Here is a 24,646-nt window from a genome sequence, read left to right as displayed (position 1 = left end):
TGAGCCTGATGCCTCCTTTGACTCTTAAGAGCCCCTTATACCAACCTCTAAAATCTAATGATGTCAAGACGTGTTTGAGAAACTCAAAAGGTAGATTAATTTTGTTGTAAGCAAGATGTAAAAGAGTTTATTTCATCAATAGACACATTATATATCCAGTCGTCCCTTATTTATACTGTTAGGAGAGTCGCTTACTAACTACCCTTAACGACTTCCCAGCTAATACTGAGTCCCACGTAACAAATTTTCTTACCATCCTCTAAAATCTCTAGCATCTGCTGTTATACCTTTCTTGTTAAGGCAAAGTTTGCAGTTGACTTCCATTGGGGTCTCCACTGGTTTGCACCCTACATCCCCTTTTCTTTGAGCAAAATTTAAGCATACTTTCTTTGAGATACCGGAATCGCTCTTTTTGGTTTCTGCTTACTCCATACCTGAGAAATATCTCAAGCACCCCAAATCTTTCACTTTGAATTCAGTAGAAATGAGGTCTTTAGACCAATGATCTCTTTTTCATGAGAACAATGTCATCGACATATACTGTTAAGATTGGAATTATCTCATCAGATGCATGCTTAAAGAATAATGTATGACCGATGCATTGAGCATAACCAAGTATCTTTGACTATCATGACCAAGGCCTCTAACTAGATCAGCGAACATATCAAACTATGCCCTTGGTAATTGCTTCTTAACGTTGATGGCCATAGCTTGGCCAAATATGTTAATCAGAGGATACAACCCTTGAGCACTTCTATCATGTAGAAATTTAGGGTTTATTTTCTCTTAACTTTATTGAGTGAAATTAATTAATGATAAGGCTAAAAACATTTGAAAATACTTAAAATATTCTTATTCCAATAATGATAAGGCTTAAATTATATCCAACAATAAAACATTTGAAAACTCTTACTTTCCTGTCTTAAACAAAATACTTAAAATATTCTTATTCCAATAAAAACATATTACAATTTAAAATACAATTATCCAAAAATAAGATAGCGAGAAACCTTGCAAGATAATGTCTTCTAGAACAAACGAACAAGAACAATCTAACAACAACAAATGTTCAATCACCCTTCACAGTTGGCAACAATCCAAGGCCTTGTGGTATTTCTTTTGGCAGTTAATGCTGTATATATAATTGGAATGAGCTATGTTTATTTCCTCTTCATCAATGTGTTCAGGTGACAGCAATGTTTCATCTATCATCATCAATGAAAGTGTTGTAGAAGGAGAAGAAGCAAGAAAGTTTCTTGATGATGTTCATAAGACATTTCCTCAGGTTTGAAGTTAAACTCTTCTATCAATGTGTCTTATTAGTGGTTTGCTGGTATCTTTGGATTCTGCTTGCCAAATTGATTGATCTATGCTCCATATAACAGTCAAAGTTTGTGAACCATAAGAATAGTTTGAAGCATTACATAGAGAAGCTTGCTTCCCTCATGTGCATTATTTATTTGATATGTCTACTTTTCAGGTTCTGCGTCTTGTGAAAACAAGGCAAGCTGCATATCTAGTGTTAAACCATTTAATTGAATATGTTCAAAACCTTGAAAAGTCTGGGTTACTGGTGGAGAGAATGATGCTGCATCTTCATGAGGTTGTCCAGGTATCATGTGTTGTCAGTATTTTTTGTTCATCTGCGATCTCAAGTTGTGCACTCTCCCGTGGGAAATTGAAAAATTACATAATGGTTTCATTTGTTTCAGACTGATTTGAAGAAATTAGTTAGAACTCCTTTACTGTTGAAGTTTCCTGAAAAGAATAGTATACATCCTATGTTGGGTTCCCTGCCATCTTCTGTCCATGAACCCCTTTCAAGCAATAGCAGGGAAATGATGAAATTGCGTGGTCTGACAGTTTACAAAAAAGGGTCCAAAGCAGATGGTATTTGGTTAATGTCTAGTGGGGTTGTGAAGGTGAGACAATGACTTCTTACTACTCAGCTCTAAATTTTTATGATATGATTTTTCATGCAAATGAAGCATATTCAAATATTGCTGTTTTGGCAGTCGGAAAGCAATATAATAAGAAACAAGAACTCCTTTTGTCCAACTTTTACTCATGGGAGTACATTGGGTCTATACGAAGTACTTACTGGAAGGCCATATATCTGTGATGTTATAACAGATTCAGTAGTGCTCTGTTTTTTCCTTGAAGATGACAAGATATTATCATGTCTTAAATCAGATTCTTCTGTTGAATACTTCCTATGGCAGGTACGGGTAATAATATTATTTCTACATCCGCTGTAGCATGAATGGTTTTGCCTTCTTATTGATTTTGAAAGCATAGAATACATGGTTTGCGGCATTTATTTTGGGCCTCGAAAGTGGCTGTTTATTTTCCTTTTTTAAACTTGCATCTTTTACAACATGCTTTCTCTTGATGGGTGTCATAACCGACTAAAAGATGCTTCTTAATAGATGCTTGGTACCACGGAATGCATAGAAATGTTATGTAATATGATTAGATGACTACAATCATTATGATTAGCTGCTACACTATTTTGTTTTGCAGGAGAGTGCTATTTTCCTTTGCAAGATCTTGCTTCCGCAGATATTTGAAAAAATGGCAATGCAAAATGTAAGAGCCCTTGTTGTGGAAAGATCTGTAATGACCGTACACATTAGGGGAGAATCAATAGAAATACCTCATCATTCGGTTGGCATTTTACTTGAAGGATATGTTAAAATGGAAGGTCTTCAAGAACTGATAACATCACCAGCTGCTCTTTTGCCTTCACATGGGAATCTAAGTTTCCAAAATCTGGAAGCTTCTGGTAAGTGAAGTTAATTTATACTTTCTCGAATATGTCTTCCAGCATAATAATGTTATCCTTTTCTTTTCTTTTTTCCTCCTTTCAAAAAACTAATTAGGGGGCATATCTTGCCTGCAAATCTGCATCACTGATGCTTATCATAGCTCTTTTTAGATTGAGAGCATTAAAATAAGAGGCTTAGGGCAAGTTGATTTCTTTTTTTTTTTAAGTAAAATGCTCCAACTTCTCCTCAATTTTTATTTTTACCTTAATTATTGATACCTCTCTTATATTTTTGAAATATATATGAACCTAGTATAAATAGTGACAAAACACAAATATCTCCTCTATTTTTAAGATTTTATTTCCATCTACCCAAATGTTAGTTGATTGTTAAGTTACATATATTGAACCAAAATACCCCTTTAAATATAAATATAAATATAAATATTATCTATTCCCTCTGTTAAAAAATGTAAGGTATTTTTTGAGGAGTTGGATGTTCAGAAATGTAAGGTTTTTTTAGTCTTTCGAGGTGTAATCATCATCTTTTTTTCAAAAGTACCCCTATTGATAATGACTTTATATTTATTGTAGGGTATTTCATAAGGGTAAATATGGAAAGATAGAGTCAGTTTGAAAGTAGGTAACTACTTTATTGAAGGGGGTAAAAATCCTTCAAATTACCAAAAACAATTAATCATATATATATATATTACTTTTTTATTTATATTTTAAATTTTTTATCTATACAAACATATTTATTTAGTAAAATTTAAATAAATAAATTGACCAAAATAATATTTCTAAAATAGTGCTTAATTTGAGTTAAGGATTCTAGCTGAAGGTATAATGGAAGAGATATAGTTAAAAAAGGTACTAGAAGTAATTCATGTGAGGTTAACCTACCATTGAACTTGTATTGTGACAATAAGGCTGCCTTAAGTATGGCTCTAAATCCGGTACAGCATAAGAGGTCAAAACGTGTAGAGATTGACAGACATTTTATCAGGGAGAAGGTAGAAGATAGGATCATTTGTCTGACTTTCCTACCAACAAACCTTCAAGTAGCAGATATGTTGACCAAGGGGTTACATAAACCACGTTTGAGAAGTGTATGAACAAGTTGGACATGATTAATATCTATGATCCAACTTAAATGAGAGTGTGAAATAGGATAAATTAGAAATTAATTATTATTTATTACTCTTGATTTATAGGGATGTGATTAGCTAAGAATATGGGGGGTAAATATGGAATTTGATCTGATTTATTTTTTTCCCTTTATAGCTGGTACACGTACATTGTATATATTACACATATTGGAATGAAATACTCAATTATTCTAATCCAAAAACCTATAATATATATATATATATATTCAAACTCCACTTCACATGATTTTCGAAATCACCAAAACATTTAACATACTAGGTTATTGATTAAAAACAATAGCATATATATATATATAAAATATAATTTCACAATCCCACAATCATCCGAACACACAAATAAAAGAATTAGATTGTCCGGTTACCTCAACCCTTTTATGACAAAAAGGGTTACTGTGGCAAATTAGCTACTCCACAAGAGTCCACCGGCTTAACAAAACTCGATCATATTTAATCTACAAGATTAAACACTAATAATCAATTTTTAACCCTAATTAACCACATTTTAGGCTAAATTTAGGTACCCGTCCTACCCAAATTTCCTCCCAATCAACATCAACATTTACAACACATTTCCTAAATCTTATTTACCATTCATGCACTTAGATAATATCAAACTTCCACCCGCATTACTCCCAATCTTCATACTTTCTTTTAGGATTCGTCCAAACCCTAATTAAAAACCCCATATCACTATAAAATCCTTAAACCAAAGTTTAGAAACTTAATTTAACTTCTCAAGGCTCCATCTAAGCCAACGGGTTCGATTACAACCCAAAAAAAAATGAAATCAACACCCAACACTTTCCAATCTTGCTGAAAATGCACATAGAGAGGAAGGAGAGTAGATAAGAGGCTTACCCAAGTGTGTGGCTAGCTCAAATTGTATTTAAAATGCCCACAAAGTGAAGCCCTAGCAAACCTCAGCTCCTCCTCCTTCGCCCTTTGCGTTCTCTCTTCTTCTCCCTCTAATTTTCTCGTGTGTGTGCAATTTGATTAAATCATATTTTTGCACATCTGCCACAGCACAATGTGCATTTGCTACAGCAGATGGCACAGTGAAGCTCATAATGAGTTTTGGGCCTCACATGATGCCCGATCCGCTCGTACACCAATCTAACCCCTTCTGAAGCTACCCAAAGATTCAAGAAGCTCATTAATATCATGAAAACGCCATTAACTAGATTTTCTTTTAATTTTACCCATTTACCCTATTTACACTTTGAATTCCAAGTTCATAAACTTGAGGATGTTACAGTTAATTGTTGGATTAAAGTGTTTTGAAAATAGAGGAGAAATCTCTGTAATTTAAGCAAAACGGAAGGGAGGTCATTGTATTTTACTCTTTTTTTTTTTAATCAATCAATAAATCATTTCTTCTGTGCTTATTGCATATTTTGTTTCTCTATTTTAACTAGAAACCAAGCAAGCAAAGAAAACCTAATATGTACCTTATATCATGTACTTGTATCTATGTCAAAATAAAATTTTGGTTGGAGTTCCTTTCTTGGAAAATCTACACATTTGATACATTAATCCTTGCTAGCTGTCCCTAAGATATTTCTTTTCTAGTTTGAGTTCCCTTTTGGGAAACTGCAAGTTTTATTACTAACTTATGTGACTTGGATTTCTTTCTTCTTTTTTTTGGCCTTTCAATAATAACAGGTATAGAACATGCTAGTTTTTCTCATCAAGATTCATCTTATCTAGTTGAAAATAGAGCAAGGGTAATCGTGTTTGACATTGGAGCATTTGAGGCTGATGCTGCTCTTTCTAGAAGGTCAAGTTCACTGTTAACGCGCACAGTTGATTATCCCCATAGATGTTTAAGCAAAGAACATAGTGGTCTATCGAGTTTACTTGAAAATTTCATCAAGCCAAAGCATCATAAGCAATATTGCCAAGGTGTTGGACAACAAGCCAGTAGTCTGTCTGCAAGGGCAATGCAGTTGAGCATTTATGGCTGCACGGTATGTTGGTACATGAACATGAGATTGATATTAGCTTCATGGATGGGAAACTTTTTGTGCATAATATTCTCAAGGGCAATGCAGTTTAGCATTTAATTAGTAGGGTTTTAATGGATATCCTATCTTGTCTTTGCATATCACTTGTTTTTTCTTGTCCGTTTCTTTTTAAATTGAACCTTTTTATATCACATTCGTTCATAGAAAATTTAGTTATTAGGTTTATTTGATTCTCCTTGCAAAAATATTTAGATTTGGTCTGATACTTGATCTTAAACAAGCTTAAGTGAAATAAACAAGTGTTTCTAATATGTTCAAATTTTCTGTTGAATGGAGATCACTCACAGCACACAAGTCACAATGATCTTTAGCTTCTCAGACTGTAAAATCTACACCATACTTTCCAAGATTATCATGAAAATCAATGAGCAATTAGAAGTATTTTAGCGTTAAAAGTTTCAGAAATTCGTGGTCTCTGTCTCAAGCTTATTTTCTTTAATTTCCCATGTGAATTTTCAGGTTGACATCTGTCAGCCAAGAAGTTTCTCAAGCAATCTCACAGGAACCCCTTATAGGAAGGACCTTGAAGTGAACCAGTGTGAAGGGAATGTTGCAAATCCCTCTGTACAAAACAGAGAGCAAAGAAGTTACACGGATGATACAATTGCTGAATCTACTGGTGAAGAAGATATCATAGTAAGGATTGATTAACCAAGAAGGCAGTCTTTCTGCGAGTCATAAATTTTATTATATATAAAATTCATCAATTTGATTATGATCAATGAATTATGGATCATTACTTTTATTCGACTAATAACTTGTTTATTTTTACAAACATTAACCACTCACAAACAAGTTAGATGTTACAGAAAGGAAACAGCATGCAAGATTTTTGTGAAGAACCCTGCTGGACCTTTGCTTCATGCTCCTTAATGCATCCCTCTTTTGTATGTCATATATTTATTTCTTAATGCAAAGGATCTGAATTGGATAAGAAACTCCAAGTGAACTCTGTATAAAATCTTGTCCATTTGAAAAATCACAATTATATGGTTAAACAAATAACAATGAAGTGTCTTTAAATCACACAATCTCAAATGAGACCACACACCAAGAGGTTGGGATCATCATTTGAACACCAAGAGATTTCCCTTTTCATCTCTTCTACCCATTTTCCCTTAATCATTTCAATCAATAATACCCCTAGGCCTTTTTGATTTGTGATTTCTCATTACATCCATCTTGTTATTGAAGAAAACTAGCTTCATATGCTACTCGTATGCCAAACTAGAATCGAAACCAAGAAAGGAGATGTTATTCACAGTAGAAGGCCTGAACTCCAGAGGATTATTCCAGTCCTCCAAATGAGCTTGTGACCATCTCATTTTCACATTTTTAACCTCAAGACCTTCAATGTTCTCCATCATTATGCCAGCAGTTTTGTGCTTAACCAATTCATGGCATCCAGGCCTGTAGTCATACAAGTCACCAGGAAACTTGGTAATCCTTCTGTAAGTGAGATTCAAGTTGATGAATCTCAAGTTTCTTAAAAGCCCTCTTTTTGAACCAGAGAGGAAGACACCATTTTCTGAATTTACTGTGATGTTAGTGAAAAGTATGTTTGAGATTGAACCCTCCTTTGAGGTTGAGTCTCGCGGGCAAGTTGTGACATATATTGGTTCAGCTCTTCCCCACCATAATGGGTCGTAGTATCTTGTGCTGATTTTTATGTTTGAGAATACAATGTCACTTACATTCCCTGCAAAACAATGTTCAAATTTCAAAACATAGTACCAATCTAACTTATCAGGATAGCCTCAAAAAAAGTGCACGGAACAAATAGAGAACATTATATAAACAGCTAGCTGTCTCAGTGCCATCTCCCTTGCTTAGAAAAGATCGCGGGTTCAAATCTAGAGTTGACATATTTGCGTGCGTGCATGAGTGTGTAAGTCTTCCTTTTTTCATGGAGAAGGACATGGTTAAAAGTAAAATAAAAAGAAAAGAAACAAACGGAGAAGTTACCTCCATCACGGATCTGAAACCCCAAGCCTCTATGAGAATCGACAATGGTGATATTATCGAAGACAAAGTGTTTGAAATCGAACACGCTGGCACTGCCAAGCTTGATGGCGCAGGATTTTGTTCGAATCCAACAGTTAGTGGCAGTAAGGTTGAAGACAGAACCTGCGGATGACTTTGGGCAAACAGCATCGTCCCCAGTGTCAATGTGACATCTATTGATCACTGTGTTGTTTGAATCCTCAATGTCAATCCCATCATTGTTTGGGATATTGAAGTCTCCGTAAATCGAAACATCCTCAATTGTTATCTTGTTGCTTCGTACTAAGTGCAAACTGAAAATTCTAAACAGTAATTTTTACTAACTGTACTTTGAAATTTAAAATTAAGGCATCTTTTTTCTTATCTAAGAAAATTTAAGTGAGTTAAGTTTCAAAACTCATAAGAGACCAAATGTAAAGAGCACTTACATGAATATTTACATATTACTTATCAACAAAGTTTCACATCAAGAGAAGAATTTAGACCCATGACTTCATGAATAGATCCTTATTAACAGGACTAATCTTCATCAGTTATTGGCAGTGTTCTTTATCATATCATACTGTAGTTAATGTAAAAAATGCAAACGTTGGAGATTTATCTAAATTTTATTGTAATTGTTATGCAAATCAAATTTTCGCTAAGCTTGGCCAAAAATCAACAAAAGATTGACTTTTTCCAAACACGTAAATCATCTATATTGGATATGGAATAAAATCTTTTAAATGAAAACAGAATGCAGTATTTTAAATTTGAGTATAAACATCCAAAAAAAAAAAGTAACTTTAAGAAATAATGATTGATACTTCAAAAAACTTCCAAATTTAAACTAATCAAATAAAATATAAACACTTTAAATCTCTTTACTACATAGAATATGATCGATTTATAATGTCAAACTCACAAGAAGATTGTGAATAAGACGTGTTTGAATGATTTTTTTTTCCTAAATGATGAACTCACGCTAGATTTTTTTTTTTTCCAAACCCAAATAAAATTAAAATAAATAAATTGGATAAAAGGCAAAAATAATGTTCTGAACTTGGAAGACTGACTTAGTGACTTCAATTTTGCGTGCAGGTAACTCAAATCAGAAATCACGACGAAATTGTTTTATACAATTCGTTTAATTTGCTATATATAAACATAAATGTCCCCACTAAACTGAGATCATCTAATCTATTATCTGTGAGCTTCAAATAACTTTTTTTTTTAAGAAAAAGATCAACTTATATTATCAGAAGAAAAAGGATAGACAAAGTCAAAAGGTCAAAATAATAATAGCATAGCTACAAGAGAAAGATCGGGAAATATTGTAGCGTGTGTAACTGTGATTGTTTTCACAAGAACACAACAACTAAAATGCTTTGAAATTCATGCAAAGTCTCTCCATACTCATACATAATTCATCCATTATTTCATTAATAAAATATAAGAAAAATTTTTAAGTAGACTTAGCACATCACGTCATCCAATTTCTCTAAAACATAATATAATGAGTTTATTTTTACAGAATTTAAGATTTATGAAAGAAATCTATCCATATCGATATCTGATATCCCTAAGTCTAAAGAAATTACTTTCACATAAGAAATAAAAGTTTAAGTAAAAAACGAACTAATTAAAGAAAAAAAATCTGCATAAATTTAAAATTTTAAAAAATAAAAAACTAATTATTTAGCTTGGTTCACGGTGATTTTAACTTAATTACAACCCATTCTTTAAAATTTAACACATGATTCCAACTGTTTCAGTGGATTAATCTGTTGGTCCCTACACATTAAGGACTACTTTGCAATCTAGTCATAAGGTATAGGCCAAAGGGAGTGATAGATTAAATAGCTAAAACACGAGGGATTAACTTGTACCATGTCAAACTTTATAATTGAGTTGTGGACAAGTCAAATCTATATATCCATAACTCAATTATAAGTGTTTTAAAAAAGGATAATAAAATTTTTAGTTTCTTAAATTTGTTTTAATTAGTAATTTTTCTTTTTAAGTTTATTTTTTATCAATTTACTTCCTTATATTTTCTTAAATTAATTTACTTCCTTATATTTTCTTAAATTATCATATAAGTTCTTTAAATTTTAAAAAATAAATTGATTTTCAAAATATTTTGTGTAAAGTATATTAATGACTTATATATGCAGTTAAATTTAAATGAGAATAAATTAACTCTCAAATTAGTTTAATGTTTTTCAATCTAATCTTTTACACTATATTTTGTTATCTTTTTTTTTAAATTATAATTATTTTTTTACTTAAATAATTATACTTCTTTTTATTGATTTATCTAGTTGTAAAAAATATTCTGTAATCTATAGTATAATTTCCTCTCTTTTTTTGGGACAAAAAGTGTAATTTTATTTTTAAACAATAAGGACAGTAACAAAAAAAAAAGGACTGAATCGGTAACCAAAATAAATTTAAAAGACTAAATTAATAAAAAATAAAATTAAGGAATTAAATCAATAAAAACTTGAGAGATTAAAAGTTATATTATCTCATAACAAATATTTGAAGTTTTAAAATTCCAACAAGTTTTTAATTGTTTACATGCATGACGCATTAGACGCAATCATGTTTAGTGTTTAGTTGCACGGTGAGACATTAAATATAAACATTATTCCAACAATATCACTAAGCAAAAACAGGAAAAAAAAAAAAAACACTGACCACCAGTAAGCAGGCTCGTGGAGGGTGATATTGGAGACACGGACATTGGTGCAGCCTAAGAACCCAATAAGCCTGGGCCTGCATTCATCCCCTAAGCAGTCCCCCGTCCTATTCCAACTCACCATCACGTTCTTCCTCACGTTCTTCCTCACCACGTACTTCATCGCCTGCCCGTCCACCACTCCCCCGCCGCCGATCCCCACCCCTGCCGCGTTCTCCGCCATCACCGCGTACCATCGCGACGGATCCCTAGGATAGTCCCTCTGCCTCGTTCCCGCCAGGATCCTCGCTCCGCCCTCCACGTTCAGCACCACTCCCGATTTCAGATACACCGTCGCCGTCAGGTACTCCCCCGGCGCCGGGAACTTCACCTGGCAGGGGCCGCCCTCCGGACAGGAGTCGATCGCCGATTGGATGGCTCGCGTGTCGTAGTGGCGCCCGTTTCCGACGGCTCCGAAGTCCGTGACGGAAACCGTGATGGGGATTGGGTTCGGGACGAGTGACGTGGCGAGATGTGATTGGAGGATGAAGTAAAAGGAGATGATTGGAAGGAAGAAGAGGTAAGGCATGGCCATTTCCGGCTTTGTACTCGTCGTCGCTCTAGATTCTTGCTGCTTTGATTGGTATACGTATCTATATACTATATCCCTCACGCTCATGCGTATTTCAAAATGATCACGCCATCTTCTGATCCGCCGATCTTCATTGGATGGAATGATTAAAATATTGCCGTAATTCCGTAGTTGTTGGGATAATCATAATAATACACGCGACGCCATTAGGTCAACAAGTTGTGATTTTGATCTCCCGCGCTGAGGCATTCACTTATCCGCTCAAACTTGTAGTAATAAGCCATAGACTTTAATGTTATCACTTATTGTAGGATCCAATTTTATGAATCACTTCTGTCTACACCACCCAAAATTAGAAAAAATAATTAAATTACTGATTTTTCTAAATTTTTTTTAATTCTTCCTTGTTAAATGTATCATATTTTTTCAGTCGAACAAGTCAGTTTTATTAATAATAAAAAAAAAGTACAAACACAAATGCACAGGACCATTTTTTTAACCATTTTCTCTTTAATATAACTTTTTATTCATCAAAAATTGTAAAAGAATAAAATTGAAAAAATAATTAATAATCTACTTATATATATATATATATATATAATTACTTATAAAAATGACCATATATTTCTCCTTAAAAGTGACTCGTTATATAAGAGGGAGAGATTGTATTATAACCCTATATATAACATGTAATGTAGGAAAACCTAAGAAGCACCAATACGGGTACGAGTATTGGATACGATATGATATGATATGCAATTACAGTTATTTTTTGAAATTTAAAATACAGGTACAGCTATATAAATAATTAAATATTAAATATTTGAATGTTTAAAAATATAATTTCAAGATGTCTAATGACATCATAAAATATAATACAATAAGTAGTTAAGCATTTAAACACTATCAAGTGGCAAAAGATAATTATCAAATTAAAGTAATTTTAATTTTTTCTATCTTCATTGACACCACTACTTTTTCTTATAAGTTCTCTCTCCAAAAATGGTTCATCTAGAGATAAACTTGCAACTTTAAGGTTTTCAATATCATCTATTTCCCAACAATCTTCACTAATATTCGACAATCTACTTTTTCCAGTAAAATACTTCTCACTATTTCTTGAAAGAAGACAAAGATTTGAATGAACAAAAATTAAGTTCTCTGCTCTATTTGGAAGCATCTTGTTTCTCTTTAGTGAATGAGCAAAAGAATAAGTGCATCAATTTCTTTCACAACAAGATATAAGCATGGTTGATTGAGAAGTTTCAATGCAGTCCTTTAAAGTTTAGGAGCATCAACACTATGATTGCTCCACCAAACCTTAGGCTCTAATATTCATCTATCTTGTATGGAATCAACAAAAGAGAACTCATTTGAACATTCAGAAAACTTTGAAAATTCATTTATAACCAATTTCCTCTCTTCTTCATCTGGAAACATCCTTCTAAAACACTTTTTCCTCTCAGTTGATATTTCAGCATCTCTATGTGGGGAGACTCTATTTAGTCCACCTTCAAGCTATTGTATTGTATAATACCTACAATAATATAATAACATTAATTGGAGTTGTGATGTAAAAATGATAAAGAAAAGAATTTCATGATAAAAAATAAGAATAACACACCTATGATTCAGTAAGTAGGCAAGACAATGTAGTGGAGTGGCACTTTTTATCCATCGATCAATGATGATATTATAAACAACTTCATAAAATGAAGAGTGCTTAAAAAGTGATTTTCTCTCATGCTTATAAATTGATTCCTTGATTTGCTCTATCATTGAATTCCACATCTCATAAATCAAATGAAATGTGGGTCTATCTATATCAGCAAATCTCAACATATCATAAATTGGTTCAATGAAAAAGAGAATATAATCAACCTTCTCCCACCAAAGATCATTAAGAATTATGTCCTTCACAGTAGCAGCCTTTCCAACATCATCATCTCTGTAAGCATTCCATTCTTCACTAATAACCAATGTACGAAGAGAAGTTTTGATAAGTTTAAATCTCTTTAACATCACAATTGTTGATGCAAATCTTGTTTCGGCTATTACAAGCAACTTTAATGGCACAAATTCATTAAACATGGTTAATCTTATAGAATGATTCATGATAAGTGTTCAGATGAAAACTGCATCATCCCTCACCTCAGTGATCCAACGGCATTCTCTATAAATAATTTCATTTGCCTCTGTATTTTTTGCTGCACATATATTCTTTAAGGCAAGATTAAGTGTATGTACCACACATGGTGTCCAAAAAATGTGAGGATATTCATCTTCCACCATCTTACCAGCAGATTTACAAACAGGTGTATTATCAGTGATTACTTGCATAACTTTATGAGGCCTCACTTCTTCAACCACTTTCTTTATTAAGTCAGTCATGTAAAATCTATCTTTATACTCACTAGTTGCATCAATTGCCTTTAAAAACATGGGGCTTCTATCACTTATAGCCATGAAATTAACTAATGGCCTTCTTTGTACATCTGTCCAACCATCCATAACTATAATTACCTTCTTATGATTTCAAGTCCCTTTGATTGATTCAAGTTGCCTTTCAACATTGGCCCTTTCTTTTTGCAACAAAGTAGATCTTAGTGCATTATAACCAAGAGGTTTAAAACCAGAAATTACATTGCTGGCAGAATATTAAAATGCACTAATAAAATATAGATTACGTGCCAAATTGAAAGACAAGCTAGCCAAATAGAACATTCTAGCAATTTCAACAGTTAAATTATCTCTAGCTCCTTGTTGGAAAGCTCTTTCTATTGTATTTGTTGCCCTCATTTTTCCTTGATTGTGTTTACTTTGAATAAGGCTAGAACCCCTTTGACATAAAGGAGATAAGCTCTCAGTTGGAGTTGGCAATGGCACATGTTTTGATTTTGTTTTATTTTCAGCCTTCTCTTGAGCTTTTCGCATTTCACCTAAACAACTATCATCAACTTTTGAGCATATAGCAATATCCTTTTTAGAGATCCTCAATAAATAAAATATAACTCTAGAATAAGAGCCATTATATTGGTTATTATAATAGTTACACTTCCAACTTCTATTCCCACCTTCCCCTTTATTTTTTTGAGGAACCAAAGTTACATAAGCCTATAAAGGAGTACTCTTTTTCTGTCTTTCATTACTACATTGAAACTAAGAGTTCACACTTACCGGGTCTAGAACTAGAAGCCATTATAGGTTTAATTTTAAACAATATCTTGCTATTTTAACATGAAGAGAGCTAATAAAAATTTAAAATAAATCAATATTTAACTCAGCAATATAATCCATCTAAATAAAAAAAATTTAAATCAGTAACTCAGTATTAAATTAGAAAAACTAATCAGGTTGCTCTGCCTCTCTCTCTCTCTCTCGGTTCAGTAGTGAAATTGAGCAATAAATATTCATTATCCAGCAATGTAATAATATCAATAAATATCTAAGATTGAAGGCTCAACACAAAAGAGTAAAAGAAGTGAAGAGCAGAAGAGTCGCTCGGCGTACCAATATGTGAAGAACTGAAGATAAATTACCAAGATTGAAGGCTAAAGGTGAAAGAATGACAACAGTTGAAGGCGCTGAGGCAGAGCTCAGACAGTGAGGCAGCGTGTGAAGTAAGAAGTGAAAATGCCAGAGTTGAAGAACGACGACGGTCGACGAGGTAGTAAGCAATAGAGTGGCGAACGCGAGAAAAAGGTCGACTGGAGCTGAAAATCTTAAGGCATCAGGTTTCTAAAGTTGGGACTAAGTAAAAAGAAGTGAAAAATGCAAAGTTTCACGTCCACCCGTGTCCAACCCGTATCCGCCCGTGTCAACCCGTCTCAACCCGCATTCATCAAACATTGGGAAAAGGGACGAGGCATTTTTGCATCCTGAACACATGTCCATGTCGGATACGTATCCGACACGGACACGCCGGTCATTTTCATGTATCAGTGCTTTTAAGAGGAAAACTCATACTCCCTTCATTCAAAAATATGAAGCATTTTTTGACGAGTTAAATATTCAAAAATGTAAGGCATTTTTAGTTTTTTGAGTTGTAATCATTGCTTTTTTTAAAAAAAAGTCCTTATTGATGAATGATTTTATATTTATTGTAAGATGTTTAATAAAGGTAAATATAAAAAGATATAGTTAATTTGAAAGTGGGTTACTACTTTATTGGGAAGTGAGATTCAGTTAAAAATATCTTATATTTTTTAACGGAGGGAGTATCTAGTTTCTTAATAAAACTCATGGCTTGCAAGACATCAAATTGTCATCATCTCCAAGTGCAAATTATTTCATCTCATCAGTTGGAAGAAGCAAAGTAAACAAACCAGACAATACTGAAACAAGTGGGGCCTAAGACAATTGTGGATAATAAATATCATGCTCATGGTTTTCTCTAATTTTTTTTAATCACAAAAAGTTTCAATAAGTTATATCCCAAATACTCACCAGGATCAAGATATACTTTTAAGCTTAAAGAGTGTTTATAGAAAGTATTTATAAATTACTCATCAATAAGATCCTTATATCAACAATAGAATTTAAACCAATGACTTTGTAAGTTATAGATTAAATTCTTATCAATTAGAATTTGTGGCTTTGCTTTATTGGTAGCAAAGTAACAATTACAATGGAATAGAATCTCACCTAAGGGAGGGTTCATTTGCTATTTTTCATCAATGGAATGACTTTTTTTTTCCTTGGCCAAATGACATTGCAAAATTGAGCAGTAGGATTGAAGAAATGGCAATTTGATTCTACACATAGACATATTGGTTATAAAGTTTTATTTTTTATAATTAAATATGCAAAATATTTAAAGTGGGGTGGGCACTTGTTTTCGGCTAGCAAGTGGTGTTGGTAACTTTTTCTTTTTTTTGGTGGATTCGCCTATTCATGTTGGACTGTGAAATAAAGGTTGATTGGGCTAATTCACCAAAAATCTGTTCATTTTGATCCAACAAAAAAATTTAAATGAGGTTATTAATTTTGTTTTATTGGATTGACCCATTAATAGAAAGAGTGGACCACGAAATAGGTAGGTTTAAATTGGCCCTAATTACAAAGTATTCACTTTTCTATGATAAGATATCATTCTTCTTCTTCAATAGAGGCAAGACCAACCACCAGGGGTAGGGTCAAGCAAAAAAAGCTAACCTCTCATAACATAACTAATTAATATTTGAATTTTCAATAGCAAAAGTATTCACATTTAGTATTCAAATGGGTCTTGAATAGAATTACTTCTAATAGAATAATACTTATAAACAATAAAAATAAATAAAGGCAAGACCAAGGTAGGGGAGAAAAACAAATAAACAGGTATAGTGGAGCCCTCGACACCCTGTTTCTCTACCTTAATACCAGGTAGTGTGAAGGAAAATGAGTGGAAATGAAGAATTAAACATCATTATCATCAAGATTTGGCCTACTCTAGTTAAAAGAGCTAGTTTCTCATAACATAGTGAACCAATGTTTACATTTTTATTAGAAAAAGGGCCACATTTACTCTTTTTTTTTTTTTGCCGAAAAAGGACCACATTTAATACTAAACTGCACCTTGAATAGGATTGTCACCATATAAGGATATATGTAAACAAGAACTGAACATCATTGTCATGAGCTGCTGCCGTCAATTACCATAATTATTAGATGATGCTATTGTTCTTTATTCTCATTCCTCTGCATCAAAATCCTCGAACTTCGGAATCTAGCATCATGTTTTAGTAGCAAAATCTTTAGTTTTTACTTAAACTTTACTCTCTCTTTTTGTCTTAGCTGAAACTTCGCATTTTTAAAATGTATATTCAGAGAGATTTTGCCAATCTTACAAGTTGAAAATCGAAGCAGGAACTTTGACCACTCATTTTTCTTTGTTTTTCTTTTACATCAATAAACATCAAAATTAAAAAAATTTCTTCATTTTCTTATCATTCCTCTCAATGCAAACATACAACCTACGGCACAAGCAAACCTTATATAGTGAATATATAGGCTTCGCATTCTTTTCTATCAGGAGTTCTTTATTTGCCTAAAATAAATATGTTTGCAGAAATTAAAAATTCCCTTGTGTGAAAGGATTAGGGACACCCAATAATGAATAGAGATATTTGATTAATGAGGGTTGTAAATTGCAAGATGATGAAGCTAGTGGTGAGATCCATTATAATGATTGTACATTACGTATCACCAAGTGCTACATATACGTGGGTTTAGAATTATTAAAGCATTAATGATTAATCAAATAAGTGCAAATTATTCTTGTTTTATTGGCATAATGCTGTGATTCGTGCAGCGAGAGAAGCAAGTGGTGGGCCTGATATTCAATTATCTTCCTGGGACATGCATCAGAACATGGCATGGTGGCTAATTAACAGAATATTGAGACAGGACAAATCCTACAATTTTGCATCGTCGTGCAAAACTAGCGTAACAGATAACACCCAACCCCTAAAACTGTTCATTGAATCAAGGGATAATCACGCTTAAGTTATGGCTCATGGAAGATCAATTTAATATAATAATTAGGTCAAAAAATGTTTACTAAAAATTAAATTTCATATACGTGTGGTGTGTATGATATTAACTTGTACAAGTATGAATGGATGAATTTTAATTGACGTGAGAAGTCCCACATCAAATACAATTAAATTTAATAATTAATATAAATAAAAAATGAATCAAAATTAACTAGAGTCTTTGAAGTTTTAAATTAAGATGTGATTTTCTTTGTTCATGCCAACCAGTGATTTTAAAATCGGATCAAATCAAACGGTTCGACTGTCGACCAGCCCAGATTCCGACTTAGTCAATATATGAAAATCATTTTGGAGGTTGAGCTGGGTTGAGCTGTTTTAGACCAACAGTCGAGCGATGAACTAGAATCAAACTGGGAATCAGATTTGGTTTTCAAGAATCAGATTGTTCAAAAAAAAAACTTTTTTTATTTTTTTATTGAATTTTTTTAGGAAAGGCCTAATTTTTTTAATTATTTGATATTATGTTGTATCTTATAGCTTGTTAAGTCATGATAAACTTAAAATATTTTATTTTTTAAATTAAATAGCAATTTCATATTTATTTCTTATATTTAGATATATATATATATATATATATAATTTTTATAATTTAATTATTACGTCACCGGTTTAACTATTGATCCAACCCGATTGAACCATGTAAATTATAAATTACTAATCTTTTCGGTTTAATATCCGGTCGGATTTTGAAAATATTGATGCCAACCAATTGACACATGTCTATAGAAACCGAAAACCACTTTCAGGAAAGGATACAACCTAGCTTGCTCGATTTTTGTGAGGAATTCGGTCAAACACCTGTCTGGCTTCCTCCAATCTTCCATTGCTAATAAACCCCGTAACTAATGAATTCTAGGAAACCAATGAAGTCCAGAGAATAAGCCGTTCATGAAGGTCTACAGCGTGGGTTGATTCCACACAAGGAGCTCTTTATGATTTCAAAGTTTTGATTTTTCGTTGATTTCAAAATCTAGTTATTTGCAAGGATAGTGAAATACTAGGATTTGAAGGGAAATGGAGTCAACGTCGGGGTCATCACTGAATGAAGCGGTGGAATAGATCATGATAATTCACAGATCTTTATCCACCAGACTGGGAATTAATGAGGTTGAAGTGGCGAAAGCTTTGATTATAAATGTTGAGGGAGAACACCAAGCGAGAGTTGAAGCCATATCTAAAACAAACTAAGAGCCTCGTCGTACCAAACAAACTCTTCATGGTTCTGCAACAGATGCAGAAGAACTTGATTCATTTTTAGAGCAAAGAGCAGAAGAGGGAGGCTCTAAAATTGCTTGATCTAAAAAACGTCCGTACACTGTTTGATGATTTGATTCAGAGAGCATGACCCAAACACCAAGAACAACCCAAGTCCCTTCGAAAACGAATCTGGTTCCATCGACAGTGATGTTGTGAGTACGAGGAATCGCACTGGAAGTGCCGTTTGATGAGGAATAAGAGAGAGCATCCTCAGACACTCGAATTGACTGGTTGGAGTAAGAAATTTCATGTATCGCGTATTGGGTATTGGAGATATTAAGGATTGGGAGTAAGAAATTTTGAAACACTTTTTTGGTTCAAAATTTTAGACAATGAGAGAAGAAAGACGACAGAGAGCAATTGCCACGTGTAAAGTTGTTAGTCAAAAGCCAAAAATTAACAGTTAAAAGTTAGTAAAGTTAACTGTAGCGTAACATTGCTCCGTTTTTTTAAACTTCTACAATAACATTATTCCTTTTAAAAAATGAGAATGCTCTATATTTTTTTATAAATTTTTAAGACATTTTTATCATTTAACTTTATTAAAATTTCACTCATAAATCAAGCATTCAAATCTTATAAGTAAGGATGGACCCAACATTTGGCATAGTGGGGGAAATTGCTCCCACAACCCAAAAAAATTGCTTAAGATGGCCCTAATTAAGTAATTTCAATGGCCGCAAAAAATTTCAATTGCCCTCCTCATTTTAAAAAAAATTACTTATCCCTTTATAAAATCATATCCCACTAGAAAATTTATTATCTAAAACTATATAATACATATATTATATAGTTTTAAAATGGAAAAGTAATAATTTAAAAAAAAAATTGTTTTCGAAAATTTTTTCACAAGAAATTCCTAGACATGTAATCTCTTCATTTCCTTATCATTATTTTTTCCCGTCACTTCCCTAATCTTAATTATGGAAGGAAGGAAAAGTGGGGGAAAATGATTATAAAAAACATGGAGAGGCTTGTTTCTGCCATGCAAAGAGGTATATAAATTTTATTGAATGAAAATTAAAAAAAAAACATGATTGTAATGTGTGTGTGTGTGTAATTGTTTATATAAAGAGAGTCTTTTATGGTATCATAATGCTTTGTTTTATGTGTTGTTTTAATATTTAATTTTATTAAATCATATCATAAATTTAATAATATATATTTAAAAATATATTTTATAAAAATATAAATATTTTTTAAGTATAGATTATGCCCCCATTAATTCATTTTCTAGATCCGTCACTGCTTATGAGTGATTCCTATTGATTTACAACTAAAATTATTATATTTTTAAATGGTTGAAAAAATATTTATAACTCATGTTTAATTAGTAAAGTTTTTTAAAACCTGACTATCATTATGGGGTGTAATAGCTTCTTAAAACAAACCATATGTATCATCAATAATAAGCATAATAACCAAGAATATAATATGAATCGCTGGAGGTGTACATGAAAAAGTATTTTAAGAGAGAGAAAGAACAACTTTAAATGTTAAGATTTTTTTTTTTTTGAAGAATTAATCTCAGAATCACGGCATGTGTGAAAATGCCTTGATTTTAAAAAATATATATATGAATGAGTGTTCTTAGAAAATAATATGAATTGACGTGGAATGAATAAATATGGATGACAGTTGCAGTTGAAGAAGCAGAATAAAGACAAAAGTAGTTAAGAGACAAAAATCATAGCAGGAGTCAATCAGACATGTCATCATATGTCCAAGGTCCTGTGACTCACATCCCACCATCACACCCACTCACACAAAACACATGCAGGCACACACACGCACAAATGAAAGCTCAAACATTGCTGACACTCTCACTTTTAAATGCCCCTTTGCAGCTGTCACTGTGTTTCCCACAACTGACTATAATTATGGATATTTTAAAAAAAAAACCGTCTAACATGCATAATTGCATATACATGCTAAAGTTGTAGTATATATGTAATATGAGAGAGTTTTGTAAATAGAGATGACGGTGTGGGAAGAAAGTGAGGAGAGTGATAGTGGTTGATTAAGGACTTTAATTTGTGGCGATTGGCCCCATGTTGGATACTGTCTTCAAATGTGCGTGCTTTGAAATCTCATGGCTTTGACTTGATGATATGATTCGGTGCATGAAGAATTTATATAATCATCTCCAACAACTCCATTAATTAGCATGGAATATTGACGCATGATTAGTGAAGGATTATTTCATGAGATTCACAATGTGTTGCCGCACCCCACACATATTTGTCTCATATTCTTGTTCTTTAGTGGGCACTCATATATATATATATATATGCTCACAAATCAACACCTGTCTTAATAAGTCGTGGCAAGTGGGAATGCATTACCAGCACTACTCAAAACACTGAATTATATGGATTTTTCATTAATTCTTTTTGTTAAGTATGATTTCAAAATCGATTTTAAATTTAAAATCTGAATTTAAAACATAAACATATACCAGCTAGGTATATATCTAGAAAAGTGGCGTCAAGCATGAGGAGCTATACAGTGTGGTGTTAATTATTTCTGGAATATTTTAGTGTATAGTTAGTTTGGTACCACTTTTACAAGTTTGGATTCCTTGTCTGCCCACCATTAAAAGCACTAAATGAGGCGACAATAAGGTAAAAACCAAATTTTTGGTGACGTTAAAAGTGAAGGGGTAATTATTTATACTTTTATAGCTATGTATAGGCTGTAACTGTGTTAAGAAGCCTTTTGATAGCTGGGCATATTGTCTTTAAGGTTCTTTTCTTTTCTCTTTCTTCTAGGTTGAGTGTATTCTACGGTTCATCAGAAACAGAATGTTTGCTTCATAACAACTTCCTTTTCTTAAAGCCATGCATATCATTATTCTTCAAAGCGGATCTTCTCATATATTAATTTGAATATCCATGTTGAAGTTCCTCAAAGCTTTATTATTACTCAGAGTCAGAGAGTAGTAAAATACTCTTTCTGTCCTCAAATAAGATAAATTTAAATTTTTTATTTTCAATATAAGGTAAAGTTAGAGTAATTATTTTTTCTAATTTTATCCTTATTTATTTATTATAATTATTAATTATAAAGGAAAGTAAAATTGAAAAGTTATACTTACATTTTTTTACAATTTTAATTAAGAATATAATTAACATTTTTTAATAAATGTAACGTTAATTAATTTTGCCTCATTATAAGATTAGGAGGAGGACTAAAAAGAGCATGATTTCAGCTTTGGCTGCTAGTTGTGTATTAGGAAGAATGGAGTATTGTTATCGACTAGAAAAACAAAAACAAAGAAAAAAAAAAAAAAAAAATCTCATTCGGACATATATAAAGAAAGGCTTCAGAAATTCCGAGCTATTACTTTAGTAACACGATTCATGATTCCAGAATTAGTTTAAAAAGATGAATAAACCACAATTTAAATAAGGAAATGTTTGATCAACACGCATCTGTCTTAATGAAAGAGATTATAGTTGTTTAAGCACAGTTTTGAATTCAAGTTTGTAAAGATGTAAAAAATGCTTTTGAGAATGATTACTTTTAATTGAATTCGATAATGTATAAAGAAAAAAATGAATGTTTGCAAGTACATGAAATATGTAAAATTTTATTTTTGTTGTTGTTTCATTTATAAATTAAACATTCACACAATTTTAGGTTGAACAGTTAGTGGGATTTAAGTGGGATTCTAGAGATATTGCCATGTCATGGGGTGTCATTGTCAATAAGCTTGAGGCCTGAAACTGAACAATGTCAATCTCATTTTCTTTTCTTTTTTTTTTCTTTCCTTCAGCATCTTCCTTTTTTCTTCCTTGTACTGCCCCCACCACAATGCTGTCACTTCACCCCACCGTAATGCTCGGCCCTCATCATCACTTTCTCCAATTACAGCTTTAAATTAACCATTCCATTACTAAACATATTGGTTCAATAACTTATAATTTAACCATGATATTCAATTGATATTTTTTAAATTAAGATCCAGTCAGTCATTGCTCAATTCGGGCCCAACCATCATTTTCATTCAACATTCATGCATATATATAATATATATATGGACATAGAAAACAAGTAGTTCAACTTTTTATACATCACTATACCTTACATCTTATATGGCTTCAATTTCCAACTATACAATGGACCACACGTTTGTGATCCGAATTCAATCTTCTCACTCAAATTTCTTGCACAGAATTAAATCTCCTTCACCCCATGCTCTCAACTTTATCTTTCTTCAACCATACCAGCACATGTAGCTACATACACTATTTATAAGAGTCATAAATAGTATGACTCATAATGCATGAGAAACAGTGTTTTTCTTGTTATGAAAACAAAAGCAAGTAAGGCTCTAAAAGCTGCTCCAAATAAAGCTAGTTGCTGAAGCAAGCCTGCCTGCCAAGAGGGTACGTGGTGTGAGTGTGTTTGGTTCAACCTTTGGTTCTGATAATGGTGATAGTACCTCTTCCCGAGTGTGGATCCTGGTGAGGGCCACCAACCTCTTTCCCTGCGAGTCCTGGACCCTCCGCTGACACGCAAGGGCCGACACGCGAAAGTCCCCCACCGGATGCCTCACCGGCCTTGTGGGACGCATCAAGATCCTTTCGTTTATGTCGTTCAACGTTACGTCACCTTCTCTTCCTCCTGGCTTCACCAACGCAAATGGATACGCCACTCTCGTTATCACCCTCTCTTCCCCTTGTCCCTTTCTGTTGAATAAAATTAGGTTACATGATACACCAGTGGAATGAAGAAGTAAACAACTGGGATGTGCCGATATAGCGCGCGCGCGCGCGCACACATATATTAAGGGAGAGGTGACGGATACACCCGCTAATTAATATAAGTTTTTAAGTGACGGTGAGGAAGAAGAAAAGGAAGTACCGGCTATTGTGTCATGCTTGGGTTTAGAGGCAAGTGGGTTTTTTTTGTAGGAAGATGAGGATGAATGGAGATTCTGATGCAGATACTGTGATCTCTTCTGGTGTCTCAGTTCCTGCTAGGATTTTTGCTTCCTCGTTGATCTGCTCATACATGTTCTTCCACACTCATCTACATCTACAATATTATTTAAATAATGTAAATATATTAACAATCGTACCAAAAGTTTCCTTCGCAACAGAAAAATAACTTGTAGATATATTTTCTTTCCTTTTGTTTTCTCTCTCTGGAAGGCCACTTCCGCAATAATTAATTACTACAGACAGTAAATGCATGCACTCTATTTTTAGCTTTAAATTTAAACAAACATTACTATCACCCCATGAATGCAACAAGAATAAAGAATTAATTAAGTACTCCATTTAAACTTGGGAACATTGATACCTGAAAATTCACCAATGCTTTCTATCTGGTTCATGCAATACAAATTCTCTGCTGGCTGCTGGTGCGATATAGGTTGTTGAAATTATTCCAGAAGCTCTGTTAGTACAGATATGATAAACGCGCAAACATACCAGTCTCAGTTTTGAGGAAGAAGCAAGAAGAACTTCAAACTGATGAACAGGAATGTATCTATGGCTACCTTGTCAAGATCAATATCGAATGTAGTCTTTCTTGCTGGTTCATGATCCAGGCAAGGAAGCAAACGACGACGTTTGGAATGATCAGTGAACTCGAGCAAAGCATCTTCCAAGTAGCCAGACGA

At 33.0% G+C, this 24,646-nt stretch overlaps 2 protein-coding genes and 1 pseudogene across 9 annotated transcripts in view; 1 reads left to right on the top strand and 2 right to left on the bottom strand.

The window, feature by feature from the left end:
* The window catches only part of LOC129321833 (sodium/hydrogen exchanger 8-like), a 53,264-nt gene that overhangs the window by 22,182 nt on the left and 6,436 nt on the right, over nucleotides 1–24,646 (top strand). The window contains exons 17-23 of one of the 8 annotated variants that reach the window (XR_008596111.1): nucleotides 1,188–1,285; nucleotides 1,481–1,612; nucleotides 1,713–1,922; nucleotides 2,016–2,222; nucleotides 2,524–2,589; nucleotides 2,687–2,785; nucleotides 5,647–5,785. Coding sequence is in view for 4 of the 8 variants with exons in the window: in XM_054967758.1 (XP_054823733.1) it covers nucleotides 1,188–1,285; nucleotides 1,481–1,612; nucleotides 1,713–1,922; nucleotides 2,016–2,222; nucleotides 2,524–2,785; nucleotides 5,602–5,906; nucleotides 6,423–6,614 (1,406 nt within the window). In the remaining 4 variants the exon portion in view is untranslated. Of the gene's footprint in view, nucleotides 1–1,187; nucleotides 1,286–1,480; nucleotides 1,613–1,712; nucleotides 1,923–2,015; nucleotides 2,223–2,523; nucleotides 2,786–5,601; nucleotides 5,907–6,422; nucleotides 6,861–24,646 lie in introns of those variants that run through there. The other 7 variants (XR_008596109.1, XM_054967760.1, XM_054967758.1 and 4 more) reach the window with 7 other exon arrangements.
* LOC129321835 (uncharacterized) lies at nucleotides 6,886–11,470 on the bottom strand. Its single transcript, XM_054967764.1, has 3 exons — nucleotides 10,650–11,470; nucleotides 7,929–8,260; nucleotides 6,886–7,662 (listed from the first exon to the last, which is right to left on the bottom strand). The coding sequence occupies exons 1-3, from the start codon at nucleotides 11,306–11,308 to the stop codon at nucleotides 7,175–7,177; spliced, it is 1,479 nt and encodes a 492-aa protein (XP_054823739.1). The 5' UTR covers nucleotides 11,309–11,470; the 3' UTR covers nucleotides 6,886–7,174.
* On the bottom strand, nucleotides 18,972–24,397 carry LOC129323179 (uncharacterized; annotated as a pseudogene).

This window comes from Prosopis cineraria, unplaced genomic scaffold (assembly GCF_029017545.1).
Source record: "Prosopis cineraria cultivar Desert tree isolate PC_DT_omini unplaced genomic scaffold, ASM2901754v1 PC10, whole genome shotgun sequence".
Lineage (NCBI taxonomy): Eukaryota > Viridiplantae > Streptophyta > Magnoliopsida > Fabales > Fabaceae > Prosopis > Prosopis cineraria.
The sequence above is the reverse complement of the archived record's forward strand: the minus strand, read 5'-3'. Positions and strand labels throughout refer to the sequence as shown.